At 35.1% G+C, this 21,684-nt stretch overlaps 1 protein-coding gene across 50 annotated transcripts in view; it reads left to right on the top strand.

Annotated features, from left to right (window-relative positions):
* RIMS1 (regulating synaptic membrane exocytosis 1) overlaps window positions 1-21,684 on the top strand; it is a 517,565-nt gene that overhangs the window by 437,172 nt on the left and 58,709 nt on the right. For 26 of the 50 annotated variants that reach the window (XM_055390586.1, XM_055390588.2, XM_055390587.2 and 23 more), the window contains one exon: window positions 10,840-11,075. The exons of 17 other annotated variants lie outside the window; for them this stretch is intronic. In XM_055390586.1, the coding sequence (XP_055246561.1) occupies window positions 10,840-11,075 (236 nt within the window). The remainder of the gene's footprint in view (window positions 1-10,839; window positions 11,076-21,684) is intronic. 7 more of the 50 variants (XM_055390593.2, XM_031012115.3, XM_031012113.3 and 4 more) reach the window with 2 other exon arrangements.

Below are 21,684 nucleotides of genomic sequence, written 5' to 3' on the forward strand. Positions count from 1 at the left end.
TTTCCAATTTGGTGACATAGGATAATAGAGCCTTAAGCAGAGAGCAGTGTTCTTACTTACTAGGCTGAGAAAATAAATTTCACAATTCAGGAACTGACAGAGAAACTGGAAATTGTGAGGGTGGAAAGCTTCAAATTTTGCTATAGATTTCCCTCATACATTGACCAGTGAGCTGTCTATGCACAGGGAAGGTTCCAGGAAAGCAAACAAAAAGCAGCAGCTGGAAGGCCAAAGAGCCAAGCACAAATTCCAGCAGCTGCCAGTGCTGGGGAGACGGATTGGACTTCAAGTTCCCATAGTTAGAGGGGTATGACAAACACTTTTGGTTTCTTTTAAATATCTCAGAAGGGCCAAACTCTAGAAATAAGCATTACACTCTGTGAGTAATAGCAAATCTTTAAACCCAAACTCTGTACAAGAACAAGACGAAATCTTTCTGTCAATCAAATGAGAATTTTACCTATTTTGGAGGAAAATAATATCATCCAGAGCCTCCACAGGGTTTCATCCACACAGTTTTACATCTGATTAAAATTTATGAGTCATGTTTAACAATGAATAAAGGACTACCTGGCTAAACACTAACAAGAGTTATCAAATAGAGACTTTAAAATATCTGTGATTAATATGTTAAAGAAATCAAAGGAGGATGGATTATTTAACAGAGACCTGGAATCCATTTTAAAAAATTAAATTATAATTTAAAAATTAAAAAAAAGTAATAGTGGGTTTAATGACATATGAGAAACAGTAAAACCAAGGATTAATGAACTAGTCAGTAGAAAGTATATGAGTTGATGTACAGAGAGAAGAGACAGAAATTGGAGGAGAACATAAACAAGTTGAACATGATGAAAAATTCTAATGTATATGGAGTCCCAGAAAGAGAGGAAATGACAGAAGCAACACTTGAATACTGAATTACAGACCGACAATTTTCCAGGACTGATAAAAGACATCAAATTACAAATCTGAAATCTTTACATACCCAATAATATATGTAAGAGAGAAAAAAATCAGCATTATTGTAATCAAAGTACAGAAAACTAAAGAAAAACATTTATTAAAAGAATCTCAGGGGGAAAAAGAGGTAATATCTTTGGAGAAGCAAAGATATGACTAGCTGAAATTTCAGCACATATTATGAGAGCCCAAATTTGGTGGAATGGCCAAAAGAAAGAATTGTGAAAGGAAAAAACAAAAATGTCCAACTTACAATTTTATGCTTAGTAAATATTACCCAGAAATGTCTTTCAGGAAATAAATAAATGAGTGCATGCATGCATAGATAGATAGATAGATAGATAGATAGATAGATAGATAGATAGATAGATAGAGAACAAAGAGAATTCATCACGAGGTGACCAGCACTACAAAAAATACTAATGGGAGTTCATGTTGAAGAAAAGTATCTCCAGTTGGAAGCACTAGCCTTGAGGAAGAATGAAGAACATTGGAAAGAGTTAATAATGATAAAAACAACATCTTGTGGTAGTTAAAACATATGTAGAAGTGAAAAATATATAAAATACCTGAGTGAAAGGTGGGAGGGGAATAAATGGAAGTAAGTTATTGTACAGATCTTGCATTATTTTGAAATTGGTTAAAATGTCTAACTTAAGGAGGATTTAAGTAAGTCAAAGTGCATATTTTAATCTTTAGGGTAGTCACTAATAGCATAATAGAAGAATGCACAACTCAGATGCTAATAGTTGAGAAAGTGTGGAATAATAAAAATACCTAATTAGGCAAAAGGAGAAGTAAAACAACAAACAGATGGGATGACTACAAATAAACAGAAAGTGGTGGATGGAACTACATCTGTATCAATAATTGCATCAAAAGTAAATGTACTCAGTAAAAATTACCAATGTCATAGAATGAAAAGGGACAATAATACATATTATAGATATATAAATGATATCGTAAACAACTTATGATGGTAAGTTTTTCAATTCAGATCACAGTGAGCAAACTATGGCCAGCAGGCTAAATCTGGCCCACTGCCTATTATTGTGAATAAAGGTTTACTGGAACACATCTATGCCCATTTCCTAATATATTGTCTATGGCTGTTTTCCCGCCACAACAATTGAGTGGTTGCAACAGAGTCGAGTGGTTGCAACAGAGTCGAGTAATTGCAACAGAGTCAGTATGAAATATTTACTATCTGGCCCTTTACAAAATAAATTTTCCTAACCCTGACTTACATGAAATGTACAAATTTTCTGAAAAGTACAACTTATTAAAAATGACATAAGAATAAACTAAAAAGCTGAAGAGTTCTATATTTAGTTTCTTAAATGATTCTGTAATTGTTTTCAACCTTTTCACCAAGAAATATCCTGACCCAGGTAGATCCTGATAATTACAAATATTTAAAGAATAAATACTCTTATCTTCCACAATTTTTTCCTAAGGAACATTTTGAAACTCGGTGATGGCAGCCTTTCCTTGATGCATTTGGTAAGGACATTACAAGACAGAAAAAATAGGACAAAATCTCTCATTAAAATAGAGAGACCCCAAACAAAATTTTAGCAAATTGAATCCAGATAGAGAGGGAGATGATAAATGATGGATGAATTCATAGATCATTATTTACAGTTTATGTGATTATGCATATAGGAAATATATAAAATATTTCTCTTCATGACAAACTTAGCTTAAAAACAATTACAGTCCATTTACATATATTCAATCCACTAAAAGAACCTGGAAGTCTATATAAATATATATATAATAACTATTAGAATTAATGAATTTTGCAAAGTCACTGGGTATAAGGTTAACGTATGAAAAGGAATTTTATTTTTATGTACTAGCAACAAACAAACCTTAGGAAATGAAATTTACAAAATGCCATCAGTGTAATATAGTCAGAAATATAAAATACCTAGAAATAAATCTAAGACCTAGGAATAAACTAACAAAATGTGCATAAGCCCTCAACACTGAAGACTACTTATAGCTTCACATAAAACTCAACACATGTATGTGTGTGGGAATGAGATTTAATAAAAATTACAGAGATCATTACTTCTTAAGGTCCAGCTTACTTGAAGAGATTGAATATAAATAGTGATCTAACTTGAGTTCATTTTTTAGTTCTAATTCTTATTATCAAAATAGGTCCACCAGACACCTTTAGGAGGTATTTAATGCCACCTTGATTATTAATCACCAGTCCCTGTGTTATGACCACTGAAAATTATAGGATGGATGCCTGGAGATGGCTTCTTAATATTGATCAACAATATTGATCTACTGTTTGTGGTTAGTAACTTGTGTATTAATCCAGATGTAAGTGTAGGGCTCATATAATTTTTGTTATTTAACTTTTAAAATTTTTGTAAACATCATTGTGAACTTATATGCATTATTATTCTTTATACTACTTGTTCCTTCTTAAGGCTTACAATAGAATTATGGTAGACTTCTAGGTTCTTTTAGTGGATTGAATGTATGTAAATTGATTGTAATTGTTTTTAAGCTAAGTTTGTCATGAAGAGTGGGAACTATCCTGACATAGCCCCTCGTGTCTTCTGAAAACATTCTTGCTTTCTGAAAGAAGGTATTTTAGGACTTCTGTTTTTTATCCTCTTCCAAAACGTTGTGTCAGCCTCCTTACATTGTAATAATGAGCCAAAGTCTGGCAAATGAAGGTGCAGATTTGATTGTCTTACATCACCCATCACTTCTGTATCTATAAGTAACAGTCTATGTTTGGGAAAGTAAGCTTCTGATGCTTTAATGTTATTTTATTATTTTTAAAAATTCTTGTTTAACTTGGTTTCTTGTCTGTTACCATAATTTAATTGATTTTATCCACATTACTTGTTTGTATTTTACCATCTATACAGTCAGTACATATTCTACAATTGATGGCATGTCATCGTTTAATTAGCATTTTTCTTTCTTAGGAGAGAGACTCCATACCCCCATTCCAGAATTACTTGGTCTGATAGGCAGAACAATGTGCCCCCGACAAAGGGTTCCTATATCATAATCCTCAGAGAAATGGGGAATTGGGGTGTCAGATGGAATTAAGGTTGCTATCATCTGACTTTAAAGTAGGGAGCTTGTACAAGGTTATCCAGTGGGCCCAGTGTAGTAACAGGAGTGCTTATAAGTGAAAAAAGGAGGGAGCAGAGTCAAAGACAGAGATATGACAATAGAAGCAGAGGTCACAGTGATTCCACATGTATGCAACCAGCCATTGTTCCCTTTGACGACAGAGGAAGGGACCATCAGTTAAGGAATTTGGGCAGCCTACATAAACTAGAAAAGGCAAAGAAACAGATTCTCCCCTAAAGCCTCCAGATGGAACATAGCCCAGCTGACACCTTGATTTTAGGGCTTCTGACCTCCAGAACTGAAAGATAATAAATTTGTGTTGTTTTAAGCCACCAAAAAAAATACATAAAATAATGATGTGTCTTAATACTGATGGCATCTTTGATTTGGCTGAATGTGTATAGACACTTTATCACCTTTTCCATTTAATGCTCAATTATTTCATACCAAATCATATGTGTAATTTATAATGTGGACCAAAGTGTTATTACCACCAGATCTCATTTTCCATACCTATCAGTATGAGGTCCCCAAAATTCATTTCTTTTTATGGTTGATAATATTTCATTGTGTGGATTTAACACATTTTGTTTCTCTATTCATCAGTTGATGGGCATTTGTTTTGTTTCCACTTTTTGACTTTTGCGAATAATTTTGATATGAATAGTTCATATATGTTTGTGTGGATATATATATTTTCGATTCTCTTGAGTATATACTTAGGAATGGAATTGCTGGATCATATGGTAACTCTAGTTTACCTGTATTTAAAGTGCCATCATATTTTCTGAAGCAGCTGCATCACTTTACATCCCCATCAGCAATGTTGACGGCTCCAGTTTCTCCTAATTCTAGTCAACCTTTGTTATTGTCTGTTTTTTATTATAGCCATCCTAGTACATTTAAAGTAGAATATCATTGTGGTTTTCATAAACCTGCTGTTAAGCCAAAATTATCAAACTACTTTGCTATCTTCAAGAATTCACTTTGATTCTGCTGAGTTAGCAATTTTTTGAAAAGGCAATTTTCTTAAAAGGGTAGCATTTTTAAAGTATTAGCAGTTCAGTTTCTTTCTTCTCTGGGATTCTTTAATTCTCTATGCTAGAATTAGGTAAGTACTTACCTGTACACATCAATCAGAACAGAAGTTCTATTAAATGTAAAATACCATTCTACTATAAAGACACATGCACAAGTATGTTTATTACAGCAATATTCACAATAGCAAAGACTTGGAACCAACCCAAATGCCAATCAGTGATAGATTGGATAAAGAACATGTGGCACATATGCACCATGGAATACTATGCAGCCATAAAAAGGGTGAATTCATGTCCTTTGCAGGGACATGGATGAAGCTGGAAATCATCATTCTCAGCAAACTAACACAGGAACAGAAAATCAAACACCACATGTTCTCACTCATAAGTGGGAGCTGAACAATGAGAACACAGGGAGGGGAACATCACACACCAAGGCCTGTCAGGGGGTAGGGGGCTAGGGGAGGGACAGCATTAGGAGAAATACCTAATGTAGATGATGGGTTTGATGGGTGCAGCAAACCACCATGGCACGTATATACCTATGTAACAAACCTTCATGTTCTGCAAATGTATCTCAGAACCTAAAGTGTAATAAAAAAAGAACTCCCCCCAAAAAATCTTATGTACCCCATAAATATATATAGCTACCATGTACCCATGAAATCGAAAATTAAAACTTATTTTTAAAACAAAAGTATAAAAACAAAATACCTTGGGATCTAATATTTGCTACTTGGACAACTATCCCTATGGTATACACAAAGTAAGAATGTTTTTGTCACCAATTAAAAATATTATTTTTTAGCGAACAGAACTAGCAGGTTCAGTGTTACCACTCAGCTATAGGGTTAAAATTAACATAGTAATCTAAGCCTATATTTTAAATGGTTTTTCTTCTTTCAGTGTGCACAATATATTTCTTGAGTGATGTGAGTTTTTAGTAGCATTCAAAAAAAATACTTGCAAAAATTCTACCAAACTAGATTTTCTGTCATCTGCCACCCAGCTTTCAATGTATTCCTGACACTGAAATCTGACAGATTTCACCCATAGGTAGATTCCCTATTGTTACTGCCACTAGTTGGGAAAGTATTATTAGTCATAAGCAATGCAGAATCAGAGCCAGTCTTGCCAAGAACTGGAACCAGAAAGAAACAAAACAAAACAAAAACATGCATAGAAAACCAGAGTCTGAAAAAAGAAAACAGAAAGAAGACTGTGCTGTTGCCTCTTGAGGTTAAATCTAGAAGCCAGGAAAAGGCATCCTTGGGCTTATAGAGCCCATGAAATGCCCTGCTTGGACAACACAGCTAATTGGCTTAACTAGGGAGTTCATTTAAGTGTCTTTGGTGGGACTTCCTATCAGAACATAATTCTCCAAATTAAAACACTAATCACCAGAAAAATAGCAAATGTTGGAGCTTTAATTAATTAGTGAGAAAACCAACAGTATAACAAGCTGTTTCCAAAGATGATCCAAGAAACCCTTGTAATTTTGTACATGTACATATAGTTATTGGGGAAAAAATGGAATACTAAAATTAGACTACTAAGTTAGATTCAAAACTGGATAATGTATTCTAAGTCAATGAAACTATGACTTACCGGTTATCCGCTCTAGAGCCAGATAGTAATCATTTGCCCTTTATTAGTTTTTTTTTTCAAATTAACATCTAACTTTACAAAGAATATAAAATGTTTGGACTACAATTATGAGAGTAAATACTAAGTCAAAATTTTACACTTCTGTAGAGAGTCAAATGACCCTTAGGTGCTCTTGTTAGCCAATGCACAAGCATGTTAGGGAATGCTCAAGAAAAGTGGCCAGAAAACCAATTTGTTTGGTTGGTTGGGTTTGTCTTACTTCCAAGATTGGATATTGTGTTCTTACTCTGAGCAGTTGGGTAGATGGGTGCCTATAATGTGATATGGAAGATTGGAGAGGGAGCAGGTTTTTTGAGGGTTGAACACTTTATGTTTGAGAGCCTTATTAGATATATCCAAGCAGATACGTCAGTTGACAGCTAGATATATAAATCTGGAGTCCAGGGCTGAGTACAAGGTGCAGGAAAACAATTGGGATCTGCAGCATATAGATACTACATAAAGCTTGGAACCAGGCGAGACATCTATGGAGTTCAGTTCATGTAGAAGAATATAGGCCAAAGGGCTGGGCATTGAGGAGCTCCTACATTTAGTGATAAAAGAGGATCAAGGTCCTGCCAGTGAGGCACAAGTTTGGAAAATCCATTAGAATAAAGTATTTCAAGACAAGGGAATCAAATTCTTTGACAAATGCATGACATATTGAGAGGTCAAAAGGATAAAGACTGGTAAGTGACAGGATTTTGCTGTGTGGAGTTATTAGCGACTGATAAAAGACAGTTTTAGTGAAATGTTAGGGACAAAGCCTGATTCAAATTACTTCAGAAAAAAATAGGAGGAGAGGATATATAAATAACTACTTGAGATTTTTCAGCAAAAAGTCTACAAGAAGGGGGGGATCAAAAGGAAAGGGATTTTGTTTGACTTTTAAAGATGGGTTATAGCACAGTATATGTATATACTGATCACCTTTTTTCACTTCCTACTCATAAATCTATTCATTCAGCAATGGGAAGGGGGCTGTAGCAGTTTTAGTGGTGCGTAAAGTGCATGCTGTTATGAAATATCAGAATCCCAATATAACCAGTACAAAATGTAAAACAAAGGACCAGGAGACAACAGTCATGAAGCTAGAGAGACTGAATAGCTTTATAAAGCAGAAAACCTTAAGATGTGTCTTAAAAGATTCAGATATGTATAAGTGATAGGAATAATTTTTCAAGAAACAGAAGCAGAACAAATGAAAGGTAAGAAATGGGGCAGTAGAAAGCATATTTGTGCTGTAATCTTCAGACTGATTAGATTAATCTGACTGATTAGATTGTATGAACTGCCTCCTCAGTTAGAAGAAATGAAAATACCTTAAATGTTTTTCATTGAATATTGTAATATTATAGACTGTTTAGGAAGCTACACAGGTCCTCATAAAAGAATGCTTTTAAGCATTTAGACATATATTTTTTGAGAAAAAAACTCATATTTTATTCAGCCAATCATTTTTCATATAACTTAACCCCCTCCCAATGATAACACTTGTTATACATATTTTTCTATTTTTTCCAGAACTTTTATTTGTCAAAATTGTAGAATATTTCACTGCTAAAATTGGATATCCGTGAAATAAACTTTTGAATCTTCCCAGTTCATCTTAAATTTTAATAATAAAATATGATAGTAGACATTTCCCTATACTCTTAAACTTCTTTATAAACTAAAGAACATTGTCCAGAATTTCACAATGGTATTTTTTGTGACTGATATTAGAGATGGAAATTTCAAGCTGTAATACAATTCCATCTTTATGGAAATAATGGGAAGAAAAAAGGGTACATGTTAATTAATTCATACTTTCCTTTAAAGGTTAAAAAATCATCAGAAGAGAAGTTTTCAATAACCATTGTGGAGAATGGGCTAAAATAATGGATGAGAGATGAGAAACCACTGCTTTCTCTGTTGTAGGCATTCGATTGAGCATGGACATTGTAACTATGAAATTAACCAAATCCTGACATTTCTGTAGATTCTCCAGCAGAATTCTGCAAGTAAAATAGTAAAGAAAAAATCAGATAGAGTAGCCTTAAGGATGGGTGGCATATTAGATAATGCATTCAAATATGTTGGTGAAGACACAGAAGAAATTGACCATAATACTTATCAGGAAAGAAAGTCTCCTGGAGTTGGGAATATAAATCCCACAGGAAACAGTTTGGGACTGATCATATATAATAATACTCTCATTTGTGTCTCGAAAAATGTACATAAAATGCATAGCAAAATTATCAGATTTGCAAATGACTTTTAAAATTTTGAGTTAATGAAAAACTGACTGGAATAAGTTGAAAGAATAATAATAATTTATTATTATCAGAATTTTGATGTGGACAAGTTCAAGTAATGCAGCTAAGTATTAAAAATTACAAATTGTGCTCATCAAGTAGAGGTCTCAATTTTCAATTCACAATCCATGAAGGATCCTAAGGACCGGTCTTACCTCTTTTCCATAGCTTATAAACTCTCCTTCCTGATCTTGCTCTCCCACCTTTATGAACTCACCTCATACCAATTTCTCTCTCATTATATATATGACAACAAACTTGTTACATAATCCCAAGACTTTCTGTTTTATAATTTATAATCATATTAGGATTTATTCTGACTCACATATTAAATGTCCTCACTGTTAAAGATGCTATATCAGCTAGTGTGTATTTTGTAGTTCAAAACAAGAAGTAGAAAATGAAGAAGATCAAAATGGTAATAAGGATCATATAATTAGTTTTTGCAAATATTTCGAGGAAACATAAAATTAAGAGGGTCATTTTAGGTGTATCAAACCAGGTTTTTATTAGACAGAAATGTACTGGTCTAGATGGATAATAAAGCTGCATATGCATTGTAATTTAAAAGGTTGTAAGAATCCTAACATTCTCAGTAAAGTATCGCAAGGACAAGAAACCAAACACCGCATGTTCTCACTCATAGATGGGAATTGAACAATGAGAACACATGGACACAGGAAGGGGAACATCACACTCTGGGGACTGTTGTGGGGTGAGGGGAGGGGGGAGGGATAGCATTAGGAGATATACCTAATGCTAAATGACGAGTTAATGGGTGCAGCACACCAGCATGGCACATGTATACATATGTAACTAACCGGCACATTGTGCACATGTACCCTAAAACTTAAAGTATAATAATAATAAAAAAAAGAATCCTAACATCCATGCTCCCTGCTTGCTTGCCCTACCTCTCCTCAACTCTCAGACGTAGTTTACTTTGGCTAGTAGAAAGGAGTTTTTCCCAGCTAACTTTCTATGCTGCATAAAATAATTAACAATAATATATTCTTTGGGGAGAGAAGGAATCTATTCAGGTAAACTGGTACAAGCTGGTAACATAGACAAGTTTTGATAGGAAAGAAAAAAATAAAAAGAAATCAGCCTACATCATGCGAGTGTGAGGCACTGAAAGAGGGAAATGAGATGAAGAAGTTTGTGTGGAGGAAGTGGAGCATGAGGGTACAAGGAAGGAGGAGGGAAAACTTAATCCAAAAGCATTTTGTTGTTGTTGTTTTAGTTTTAATTTTTGCTTTCTTTGCAGTCTTAGACTCATTAAGCAAGATGTGTTAGTTAGAATCCCAAAGGGAAATTAGAACAAATACTGTTTTCATTTCTTAAACCTTGTTATGTGGCACATTTAAAGAGTGTAAGTTTTTAAAAATATTTTTCTCTCTGGAATATATATGAACTTTTCTTAATAATTGAAATATTTTAGTTTTTCTCTGGTAACATAGTAACTATACTGTTTACAAAATTGGTCAGTAACATTCATCTCCCCATGCATGGCATTTGTTGCACTTATTTTTACAATCTTTAAAAAGTTTATAAATTATTCCATGTTGAAATGGCATTGTTTTAAGCCATGTCTAGTAATAAATACTTTGCAGGTGGTGGTGTGATACTAAAGTATTTGTAGGTATAGAACCACTACTCAACTGCATTTTCTCCCTAAAAATGTGTCTGGATTATTTCAAAATAAATTAGATTTAGAATTTCAGTGATGCTGACCTGTAATTTATGGACGCATATATGTTTTTACTTTGTAAATATAGTTCATTTACCCCCAAAATGCAAGGCAGACGGATGGGGACTTCAGGAAGATCCATCATGAAGAGCACCAGTGTCAGTGGAGAGATGTACACACTGGAGCATAATGACGGCAGCCAGTCAGACACAGCTGTGGGTACAGTTGGAGCAGGTGGAAAGAAACGGAGATCCAGCCTTAGTGCCAAAGTGGTTGCCATAGTGTCTCGAAGGAGTAGAAGCACATCCCAGCTTAGTCAAACAGGTGAGTGATGTGAATTCAACCTAAACAACTCAATTCTTTTATGGAGAGAAAAACTTGATCTTCATGCTATGGCTTGTGATGGAATTGTGGCATATTTGGTTCTTCTTTGAAAAGAAAATTTATTTTTCTGTCTCTGAAAATCTGCTAAATTTATGGATTTATTTTTTCTGTACAGCTCTCTTCACAAGGTATCACTTTTAAATCTGTAAAGTGGACAGATTTTTTAATTAAAAAAATCAAGGTCATATTTGCAAATATGCAAGGAAATGCAAAGAAGTATTAACATCCAAATTTATTTACATGCAACAAAAGCAACAGGGTTCTCTTTTTCAAAATGTTCCATAATTCAATTACTTATTTTTGGCTATGTCTATACTTTTTATAGAAAAGAAGGTCAGTTGTGCAACGTGACATATACTCTTCAAGGTACTGTATAAATATAATAATTGAACTGTACTTGCTATAGTTTCAATGTAAGTAAAAACCCAGCAGTGATTTTTACTTTAGAAAAATGGGTCAGTGGTTTTATGCAAGGAGTAATGTTTTAATACAAATATGTGTTTCAGGTATTTTCTGCTGCTTATAAATTTAAAAGCTTAACGTCCTAAAGGTATATATTTAAAAAGCAAATACAAAAGGGAGAGTGGCTATTTTTGTATTGTAAAATATAACAAAACACTGCTTAAAATTATATAAAATTGGCCAGACAGATTAGATTATTCATTACTATGCTCAATACTATGTAAAATCAAAGGTAAGTGAAATATTGAAGCAATTTAAATAGTCAGCAACTGTTTTTTCTCTTAAAACCAACATTGGTTCCATTTTCTGTTCCTTAATAGCAAGAGCCTTATCACAAAATTTACTTATACCAAAAAGCTTTCACAAAATCCTTTTTATATCTCACTCAGCATTCTGGAAAGTACCTATTTTAAATTATTCATTCTACTGGATATATTGGCAAATAAATTAGAAGTAGGAAATTTGAGTCATGTCTTAAAATTACAGGATTAGAATGAACTTAGAATAGCTAGCATCCCTGTGACAGATCTGCATCTTTGCCCTTCCAATCAGATGAGCTGTTCTATTTGTTATGAAGGAGAATTATTTGTCTTCTTTAGAGTCAAGTTCCTTTACAGTAAGTATAAGAGGCATTTTTCATTTGTGTTGTTTCTTTTGTTTAATTTTTTTATGGTGGTGTTTCCTGGTTTTTGGTGTTTTGTTTGTTTGTTTGTTTTTTAAATTACACTTTAAGCTCTGGGATACATGCGCAGAAAGTGCAGATTTGTTACATAGGCATACACGTGCCGTGATGGTTTGCTGCACCCATCAACCCACATCTACATTAGATATTTCTCCTAGGCCTCCTGGGAGATATTTCTGCTATCCCTCCCCTAGGCCCCTACCTGCTGACAGGCCCCGGTGTGTGATGTTCCCTTCCCTGTGTCCATGTGTTCTCATTGTTTAACTCCAACTTATAAGTGAGAACATTTAGTGTTTGGTTTTCTGTTCTTGTGTTAGTTTGCTGAGAATGGTGGTTTCCAGCTTCATCCATGTCCCTGCAAAGGACATGAGCTCACCCTTTTTTATGGCTGCATAGTATTCCATTGTGTATGTGTGCCACATTTTCTTTACCTAGTCTCATTGATGGGCATTTGGGTTGGTTCCAAGTCTTTGCTATTGTGAACGGTGTTGGAATAAACATACATGTGCATGTGTCTTTCTGGTAGAATGATTTATAATCCTTTGGATATATACCCAGTAATGGGATTGCTGGGTCAAATGGTATTTCTGGTTCTAGATGCTTGAGGAATCGCCACACTGTCTTCCACAATGGTTGAACTAATTTACATTCCCACCAACAGTGTAAAAGTGTTCCCATTTCTTCACATCCTCTCAAGCATCTGTTGTTTCCTGACTTTATAATGATTGCCATTCTAACTTGCTTGAGATGGTATCTCATTGTGGTTTTGATTTGCATTTCTCTAATGACCAGTGATGATGAGCTTTTTTTCATACGTTTGTTGGCCACATTAAATGTCTTCTCTTGAGAAGTGTCTGTTCATATTCTTTGTCCATTTTTTCATGGGGTTGTTCTTCTCTTGTAAATTTGTTTAAGTTCTTTCTAGATTCTGGTGATTAGCCCTTTGTCAGATGGATAGATTTTATTGGTATTGAAGTAATTCTTTACAGCATGAGGTGGTGGAGAAGGTTTTGACCACCAGACTTCAAAATACTTGAATGAAATGGAAACGTTATTTGATGTCCTTGAAGGAAACCAGTGTTTCCTATGTGAGAGATTGTAAGTTTACCAGTTGGTTTTACTTCTTCCCTCAACTTTTCAGTCTGTCTTTTTCTCTCTCTTCTCCCTCTTTACCCTCTTTTCCCCTCTAGCTAGTTAGTACCCTATCAATCATTACTTGAGCATAGTTTTCTTATAAAACACAGCAGTAATTTTGCATAAAAACTATACTTGTGGCTCATCTTTGTATTAATAAGTAATGGGTTCAAATTATGGTCATCAAAACACTTAGCCTCTTTGCTTTTTTCATTTATGTTTTGTCTCAGTTATGGTCAGATGTTGACTTCAAATAATATCTTCCTTCCCAGAAGATGTATTGTTAATAACTTCATGGAATATCCTCTTTTCAGAGACTGGATTCCAGTGTACAGGTGCAAAAAGGAAATGGGATTATGAAGCCAAGATACCAAAATATGTAGTTCTGTTCCAAAGTGACTCAGTGAATGAACTTTGATTTCTCTCTACAACTCAGTTTTCTTATATAATGATGGGTTGAATGGGATGACCTCCTGTGAACTTTCTATGTGTAGAATTTTATGCTTCTCTTTCTACATAATAATTTTACCTTTCATTTGATAGCCTATCCTTAGATTTCAATGTTCTTGATCTTTCTAAAGCAAGTGACAAATGTTGATAACCCTCAATTATCACTCCTCTTTGTTTTAGTGCATAGCCTGATATTTCTCTTTCTTAGGACTTCCACTAGTGATTTTCCCCATTAATTTAATTATCCTTCATCTCTCCTACAGAGATTTAACAAAATTCAGAATTATTCTAAGAAATGTTAGTTTTTATTGCTTCAGATTCTGCATTGACCATGAGATCTGTATTTCTGGATTCCTCTTCCCCCATGAAATATTACTTAATTTTAATCTCCCATAAGAAAGCCCCTCTTAGATGTCTCTCTTAAAATAACTTCGGATTCTCTTAATTTTCAGCCCTTACTTTCAATATAGATAGAAAGGGTATGACGTAGTAAAGAATGGTAAATTTTAAGAAAATGTCCCCAAGCCAGAAATATTTTGGAATTGAATGAACCTCTAGGTAAACTGCAGGTTGGGTTTTAAAATGTAAAGTTTTTAATCTCTGTTGATTTTAGTGGCCCAGCCTGTGTAATGTAAGGAATTGTCTCCCCTCACTCAATACTAACTGTATGATATTCCATATAATATCCTATATCTTCTCCTCACTTGAAAATGAAGGCATTATTGGGAAGGTTCTACAAATCTGTGCAAAGTCATTTCTAAATACACTTTTGAAATTATACTAATCAGTATCATAAGAATGATAAGTATTCATGTATCTAAGTGGATAAAAGTAATATGTCTACATTTCTAGAGCTTTTTCCATGCTCTCTTAAGTTATGTTTGTGTGAGTGTATACAATTTCGCTCCTTCATTGGTCACAAGAAACTTATGAAATGTTATTATTCCCATTTTTTTCTTTTTTTATTTCATTTTATTTATTTTTTAAATTATACTTTAAGTTTTAGGGTACATGTGCACAATGTGCAGGTTTGTTACATATGTATACATGTGCCATGTTGGTGTGCTGCACCCATTAACTCGTCATTTAGCATTAGGTATATCTCCTAATGCTATCCGTCCCCCCTCCCCCCGACCCCACAACAGGCCCTGGTGTGTGATGTTCCCCTTCCTTTGTCCATGTGTTCTCATTGTTCAATTCCCAGCTATGAGTGAGAACATGCGGTGTTTGGTTTTTTGTCCTTGTGATAGTTTGCTGAGAATGATGGTTTCCAGTTTCATCCATGTCCATACAAAGGATAAGAGCTCATCATTTTTTATGGCTGCATAGTATTCCATGGTGTATATGTGCCACATTTTCTTAATCCAATCTATCATTGTTGGACATTTGGGTTGGTTCCAAGTCTTTGCTATTGTGAATAGTGCCGCAATAAACATACGTGTGCATGTGTCTTTATAGCAGCATGATTTATAGTCCTTTGGGTATATACCCAGTAATGGGATGGCTGGTTCAAATGGTATTTCTAGTTCTAGATCCCTGAGGAATTGCCACATTGACTTCCACAATGGTTGAAGTAGTTTACAGTCCCACCAACAGTGTAAAAGTGTTCCTATTTCTCCACATCCTCTCCAGCACCTGTTGTTTCCTGACTTTTTAATGATCGCCATTTTAACTGGTGTAAGATGGTATCTGATTGTGGTTTTGATTTGCATTTCTCTGATGGCCAGTGATGGTGAGCATTTTTTCATGTGTCTTAAGAAAACCTAGGCAATACCATTCAGGACATAGGCATGGGCAAGGACTTCATGTCTAAAACACCAAAAGCAATGGCAACCAAAGCCAAAATTGACAAATGGGATCTAATTAAACTAAAGAGCTTCTGCACAGCAAAAGAAACTACCATCAGAGTGAACAGGCAACCTACAGAATGGGAGAAAATTTTTGCCACCTACTCATCTGACAAAGGGCTAATATCCAGCATCTACAATGAACTCAAACAAATTTACAAGAAAAAAACAACCCCATCCAAAAGTGGGCGAAGGATATGAACAGACACTTCTCAGAAGAAGACATTTATGCAGCCAAAACACACAAGACATATTATTCCCATTTTAAAGTTGAAGACACTGAGACTTAGAGGGACTGGGTAATTTGCCCAAGGTCTCATAACTGATTGGGCTTGAATTTAAACCCAGGCTACCTGGTGCCAAACCCATGCTTTTAACCAATTTGTGTAAAGAGAGAGAGAGAGAGAGAGAAAGTGAGTGCAAGCACATTTGAGATTTTGAAATAAGTTCAAGCATTTATTGAACATCTGTGTGGTTAGTACATGCTAGGCATCATGCCAGGCACTGGGATAAGAGCTAGGGATAAAGGGATGAATGGCATAGTGTTCCTGCTATCAAGGATATCACAGTATCATAGAGCAAATCACATATAAATATTTCAGCTCAGAAAAGACAATTATATTAAATACAAGTGTCAGAGTGGTAGAACGGAAGCACAGGAAAGGACGAGACTCATTCCAAGAGGCTTTCTTGAAGAGGTAAAGCCTGAGCATAAAAACACAAATAAATCAGGATAAGTACACAAGGAAGGACTTTGCACAACTGAGGGAAGAGTACGTTTTTTTTCATTTTCTGAATTATTTATATCTTTTTTTAAAATTATACTTTAAGTTTTAGGATACATGTGCACAATGTGCAGGTTTGTTACATATGTATACATGTGCCATGTTTGTGTGCTGCACCCATTAACTCGTCATTTAGCATTAGGTATATCTCCTAATGCTATCCCTCCCCCATCCCCCGACCCCACAACAGTCCCCAGTGTGTGATGTTCCCCTTCCTTTGTCCATGTGTTCTCATTGTTCAATTCCCAGCTATGAGTGAGAACATGCAGTGTTTGGTTTTTTTGTCCTTGCAATAGTTTTCTGAGAATGATGGTTTCCAGCTTCATCCATGTCCCTACAAAGGACATGAGCTCATCATTTTTTATGGCTGCATAGTATTCCATGGTGTATATGTGCCACATTTTCTTAATCCAGTCTATCATTGTTGGACATTTGGGTTGGTTCCAAGTCTTTGCTATTGTGAATAGTGCTGCAATAAACATACGTGTGCATGACTCTTTATAGCAGCATGATTTATAGTCCTTTGGGTATATACCCAGTAATGGGATGGCTGGTTCAAATGGTATTTCTAGTTCTAGATCCCTGAGGAATCACCACAGTGACTTCCACAATGGTTGAAGTAGTTTACAGTCCCACCAACAGCATAAAAGTGTTCCTATTTCTCCACATCCTCTCCAGCACCTGTTGTTTCCTGACTTTTTAATGATCACCATTCTAACTGGTTTGAGATGGTATCTGATTGTGGTTTTGATTTGCATTTCTCTGATGGCCAGTGATCATGAGCATTTTTTCTTGTGTTTTTTGGCTGCATAAATGTCTTCTTTTGAGAAGTGTTTGTTCATATCCTTCACCCACTTTTGGATGGGGTTGTTTGTTTTTTTCTTGTAAATTTGTTTCAGTTCATTGTAGATTCTGGATATTAGCCCTTTGTCAAATGAATAGGTTGAAAAAATTTTCTCCCGTTCTGTAGGTTGCCTGTTCACTCTGATGGTGGTTTCTTTTGCTGTGCAGAAGCTCTTTAGTTTAATTAGATCCCATTTGTCAATTTTGGCTTTTGTTGCCATTGCTTTTGGTGTTTTAGACATGAAGTCCTTGCCCATGCCTATGTCCTGAATGGTAATGCCTAGGTTTTCTTCTAGAGTTTTTATGGTTTTAGGTCTAACATTTAAGTCTTTAATCCATTTTAAATTAATTTTTATATAAGGTATAAGGAAGGGATCCAGTTTCAGCTTTCTACATATGGCTAGCCAGTTTTCCCAGCACCATTTATTAAATAGGGAATCCTTTCCCCATTTCTTGTTTTTCTCAGGTTTGTCAAAGATCAGATAGTTGTAGATATGCGGCATTATTTCTGAGGGCTCTGTTCTGTTCCATTGGTCTATATCTCTGTTTTGGTACCAGTACCATGCTATTTTCGTTTTTGTAGCCTTGTAGTATAGTTTGAAGTCAGGTAGCGTGATGCCTCCAGCTTTGTTCTTTTGGCTTAGGGTTGACTTGGCAATGCGGGCTCTTTTTTGGTTCCATATGAACTTTAAAGTAGTTTTTTTCCAATTCTGTGAAGAAAGTTGTTGGTAGCTTGATGGGGATGGCATTGAGTGTATAAATTACCTTGGGCAGTATGGCCATTTTCACGATATTGATTCTTCCTATCCATGAGCATGGAATGTTCTTCCATTTGTTTGTATCCTCTTTTATTTCGTTGAGCAGTGGTTTGTAGTTCTCCTTGAAGAGGTCCTTCACATCCCTTGTAAGTTGGATTCCTAGGTATTTTATTCTCTTTGAAGCAATTGTGAATGGGAGTTCACTCATGATTTGGCTCTCCATTTGTCTGTTATTGGTGTATAAGAATTCTTGTGATTTTTGCACATTGATTTTGTATCCTGAGACTTCGCTGAAGTTGTTTACAGCTTAAGGAGATTTTGTGCTGAGACGATGGGGTTTTCTAGATATACAATCATGTCATCTGCAAACAGGGACAATTTGACTTCCTCTTTTCCTAATTGAATGCCCTTTATTCCCTTCTCCTGCCTGATTGCCCTGGCCATTGATTAAATGTTGAAAATGGTGCTTAGTTTCCTGGAATATGAGAAAGAAATCTGTGTGGAATCTAAAACTATATGAAATATTTCTCTAATTCCAGTGGATACCTCATCTCAGGACAGATCTCAAATCAAATAAGCTCCGTACAACTGAGACTATGATTTCTAATAGAACTTTTAAATTTTATGAAGAAGACATCTATAAATGTAAAATATCAGCTTTGTAAACTAGAAATTACTCAATTTACTTTAACTTGTACTATTGGGTAACTGTATCTGCAGTACTATCCCAGGCACAGTGGGTGTTTCAAAAATGGAAGTATCATTTACACTGGAAGGAAATCATTCACACCTGAAATACACATGAACCAAGGAACAAAGTGAAAAAACATAAAGTAAAATGCCCGAAATAATAAAATCTAGTTCTATTTATGTATGTTATCAAAGGTAGTGGGGAGGCAAGTTGGTCAAGGATCTAAGTCCCTAGGATGAGGGCACATAAAGAATTGGTAGATGATTTGTTCTAACCATTTAGTAAAATTATTTATTATATCATTAACAGCTGAGAATACTTTGTTAGCATAATATCTTTTCTCCAAATACTGACAAGATGTTGATGTTTATATTCTAATTATGGAAAATATTGCAGGACTTTTTCACAATTTTCAAGCAGTTTTCAATTATGATGTGCTATGAATGTGTTAAAAATCACTTCTGTGCTTCTTTAGTAATAGGTATTCTGTACCTTTCCAATATTTTTCCACTATCAAAGTTTATTTCTCCCCTGTGCAGATCCTTTCCTTCAAGACCCTGTTTAAGACCCTCTAACTCTATATGTTGTCCCCAATTATTTGAACAGTTTGTTTTTCTGAATTCCTAAATAGAGCTCTCTGACTTCACTGTCAACTTGCTGCCCACTCCACTCTCCATTTTGTCATTCATTTCAGCTCCTTCTCTCTAACCATCTCATTCATCTCTATCTTAATTCCCCTCCACAATTAGATTTAGCACGCAGTTCTTGTCATGGGTGGGAAAGGCTAGAACAGGATATACTCTGGGTGGGAGCCCAAGGGGATAGGGCTAGAAGGTCTACAATGGGTTAGAGTGAGGCTGCCTTCACCATCCCTAAAATCTGTTCACATGCATGGTGCTGGGGCTGGCAAGATGGATAAATGGAGGTAACTCTTATGAACTTTTCTTCAGGGAGCTTAGCATTAGGAAGGAAAGAGATCAAATGTAGCAGTCCTTTTTTCTTTGATTCTACCAACATTTATTAGCACTTTTCTTGTACAAGACTCTGTAATTGAGGGAGTAGTAGGAGTAAGAGGGGTGTGTGTGTGTGTGGGCACGCATGTTTCAGAACAAAGGAATCTGATCATTTTTCCAGGTGAAGAGTGAATATAACACCTCTAGATGGAGAGACTGAATGATGATACAAATAATTTTAATTGTGCAGAGTTCCAGAGAACAGAGGCGATAATTCAAGAACACAAGTTTATTCTTGGAGACAGAGAAGGTTGATTTTTTTTCCCTGAGTATGACAGAAAAGAGGAAATGGCTGAAATACAAAGGAATATTGCAATGGGGATATTGAAAGCTGAAGGAGCTTGAGTCAGAGGCTGCTTGATCTTCTCAGTGCAAATGAGGTATTAACAAATGGAGAGAGTGAGGATATAGGGTGGGCAATGTTGTAAGAAATTAATTGGTATGAATAAAACCCTGCTGAGCAGCACTTATCCAGCTAAGTTGGGATAATGCAAGTCATGTGGAAAGTAACTTTAAAAAAACATTTATCAGGGATCAAGGCCTCCCTTGCAGGTATCTGGTTCACATTAGCTGTTCTTTTGTCTTTCAAGATTGTCATCCCCTGCCTTTGTGCATCTCCAGTGTCCTTGCCAAGGTGTCTGAAGTGACCATAAGATTCTTTGAGAATATATTGCCACATTCTTTAAGACTTAGAGAAAATATCTGGTTAAGTCTAGATTCTTAAGCCCATTTAATGATTCACCTGTCTTGGGCTGCTATTTACTGTTTAGTTTGACTCTTTTTAGCATGCATCTTATTATTCTTATTGGAGAAAATTGAAGCTCTGCTCTTTCATTCTTATCTATTAATATTGTGTCTTCTCAAGGAAATAAGAAAATCTTACTCTTTTCTTTTCTTTCTTCTTCTTCTTCTTCTTTTTTTTTTTTTTTTTTTTTGTGTGTGTGTGTGGTCTTGAACTCCTGGCCTCAAATGATCTTCCTGCCTCAGCCTCCCAAAGTCCTGGGATTACTGGCATGAGTCACCACACCTGGCTCATTCTTTTTCTTAATATGGCTCTAAATGGCTTTTTATTTTTTTTGCTTTGGCAATTTATTTCTAGGAAATTAAATAATTCTTTCATTATAATCAAGGGAATGAAAGACTTCAGGAGGTCCATAGTGGATTCAAAACCATATGGAGTTCACTATTCTACAAGATTATACAGGCAATAATATAAGTATTCTAAGGTGTTTTAGGTAGATTTATAGATGTTAGATTTCAAAATGGGTTAATAAGTGTTTATGAATTTCCAAGGTGTATCACTAACTTCTCAAGATGAAATCATATATAGAAACTATCAAAATTTTCCTTGTTCTACTGTCAAGAAATGAATAATATACACTGATATAACTGTAACTCACATCTAAAGGGATAGTGCTTGAATAAGCTAATTTACAGTGAGTTGAAGGTATTATTTTAAAATTCTTATTGTCCTTAGACAATAATTATGCCAATAAATGTGAAAAATATTAAATCTCCTTCTGTTAATTTTTTCCAGTTTTATTACCCAAAAGTCACACATGTAAGGCAAGTCATGAAATAAATCAAATGAGCACCTTCCTGGAGAGCCTACTTTATTTACCTTGGGAAAATGGATGACATTTGCCCTAGGACTTATTTTTCTCCTTCTAACCAATACAGTTTACCAAAATGTTCTCTGTATTTTAAGTCTGGTATGGCTTTGTGAAGACTCTCTGCCTTTTCTCTTAGAAAAATAATGTTATAGCTGCAGGGAAGGAAGGCTAAGGTGGTGTCTTTGAACATTCTAAGAAATGTTTTCTTGGCTCTGTTGATTATTAACAATATAAGCCAAAAATTCTTACAAAGTATGTAGGCCTTTCCAAA

This window comes from Gorilla gorilla, chromosome 5, assembly GCF_029281585.2.
Source record: "Gorilla gorilla gorilla isolate KB3781 chromosome 5, NHGRI_mGorGor1-v2.1_pri, whole genome shotgun sequence".
NCBI classification, from domain to species: Eukaryota; Metazoa; Chordata; class Mammalia; order Primates; family Hominidae; genus Gorilla; species Gorilla gorilla.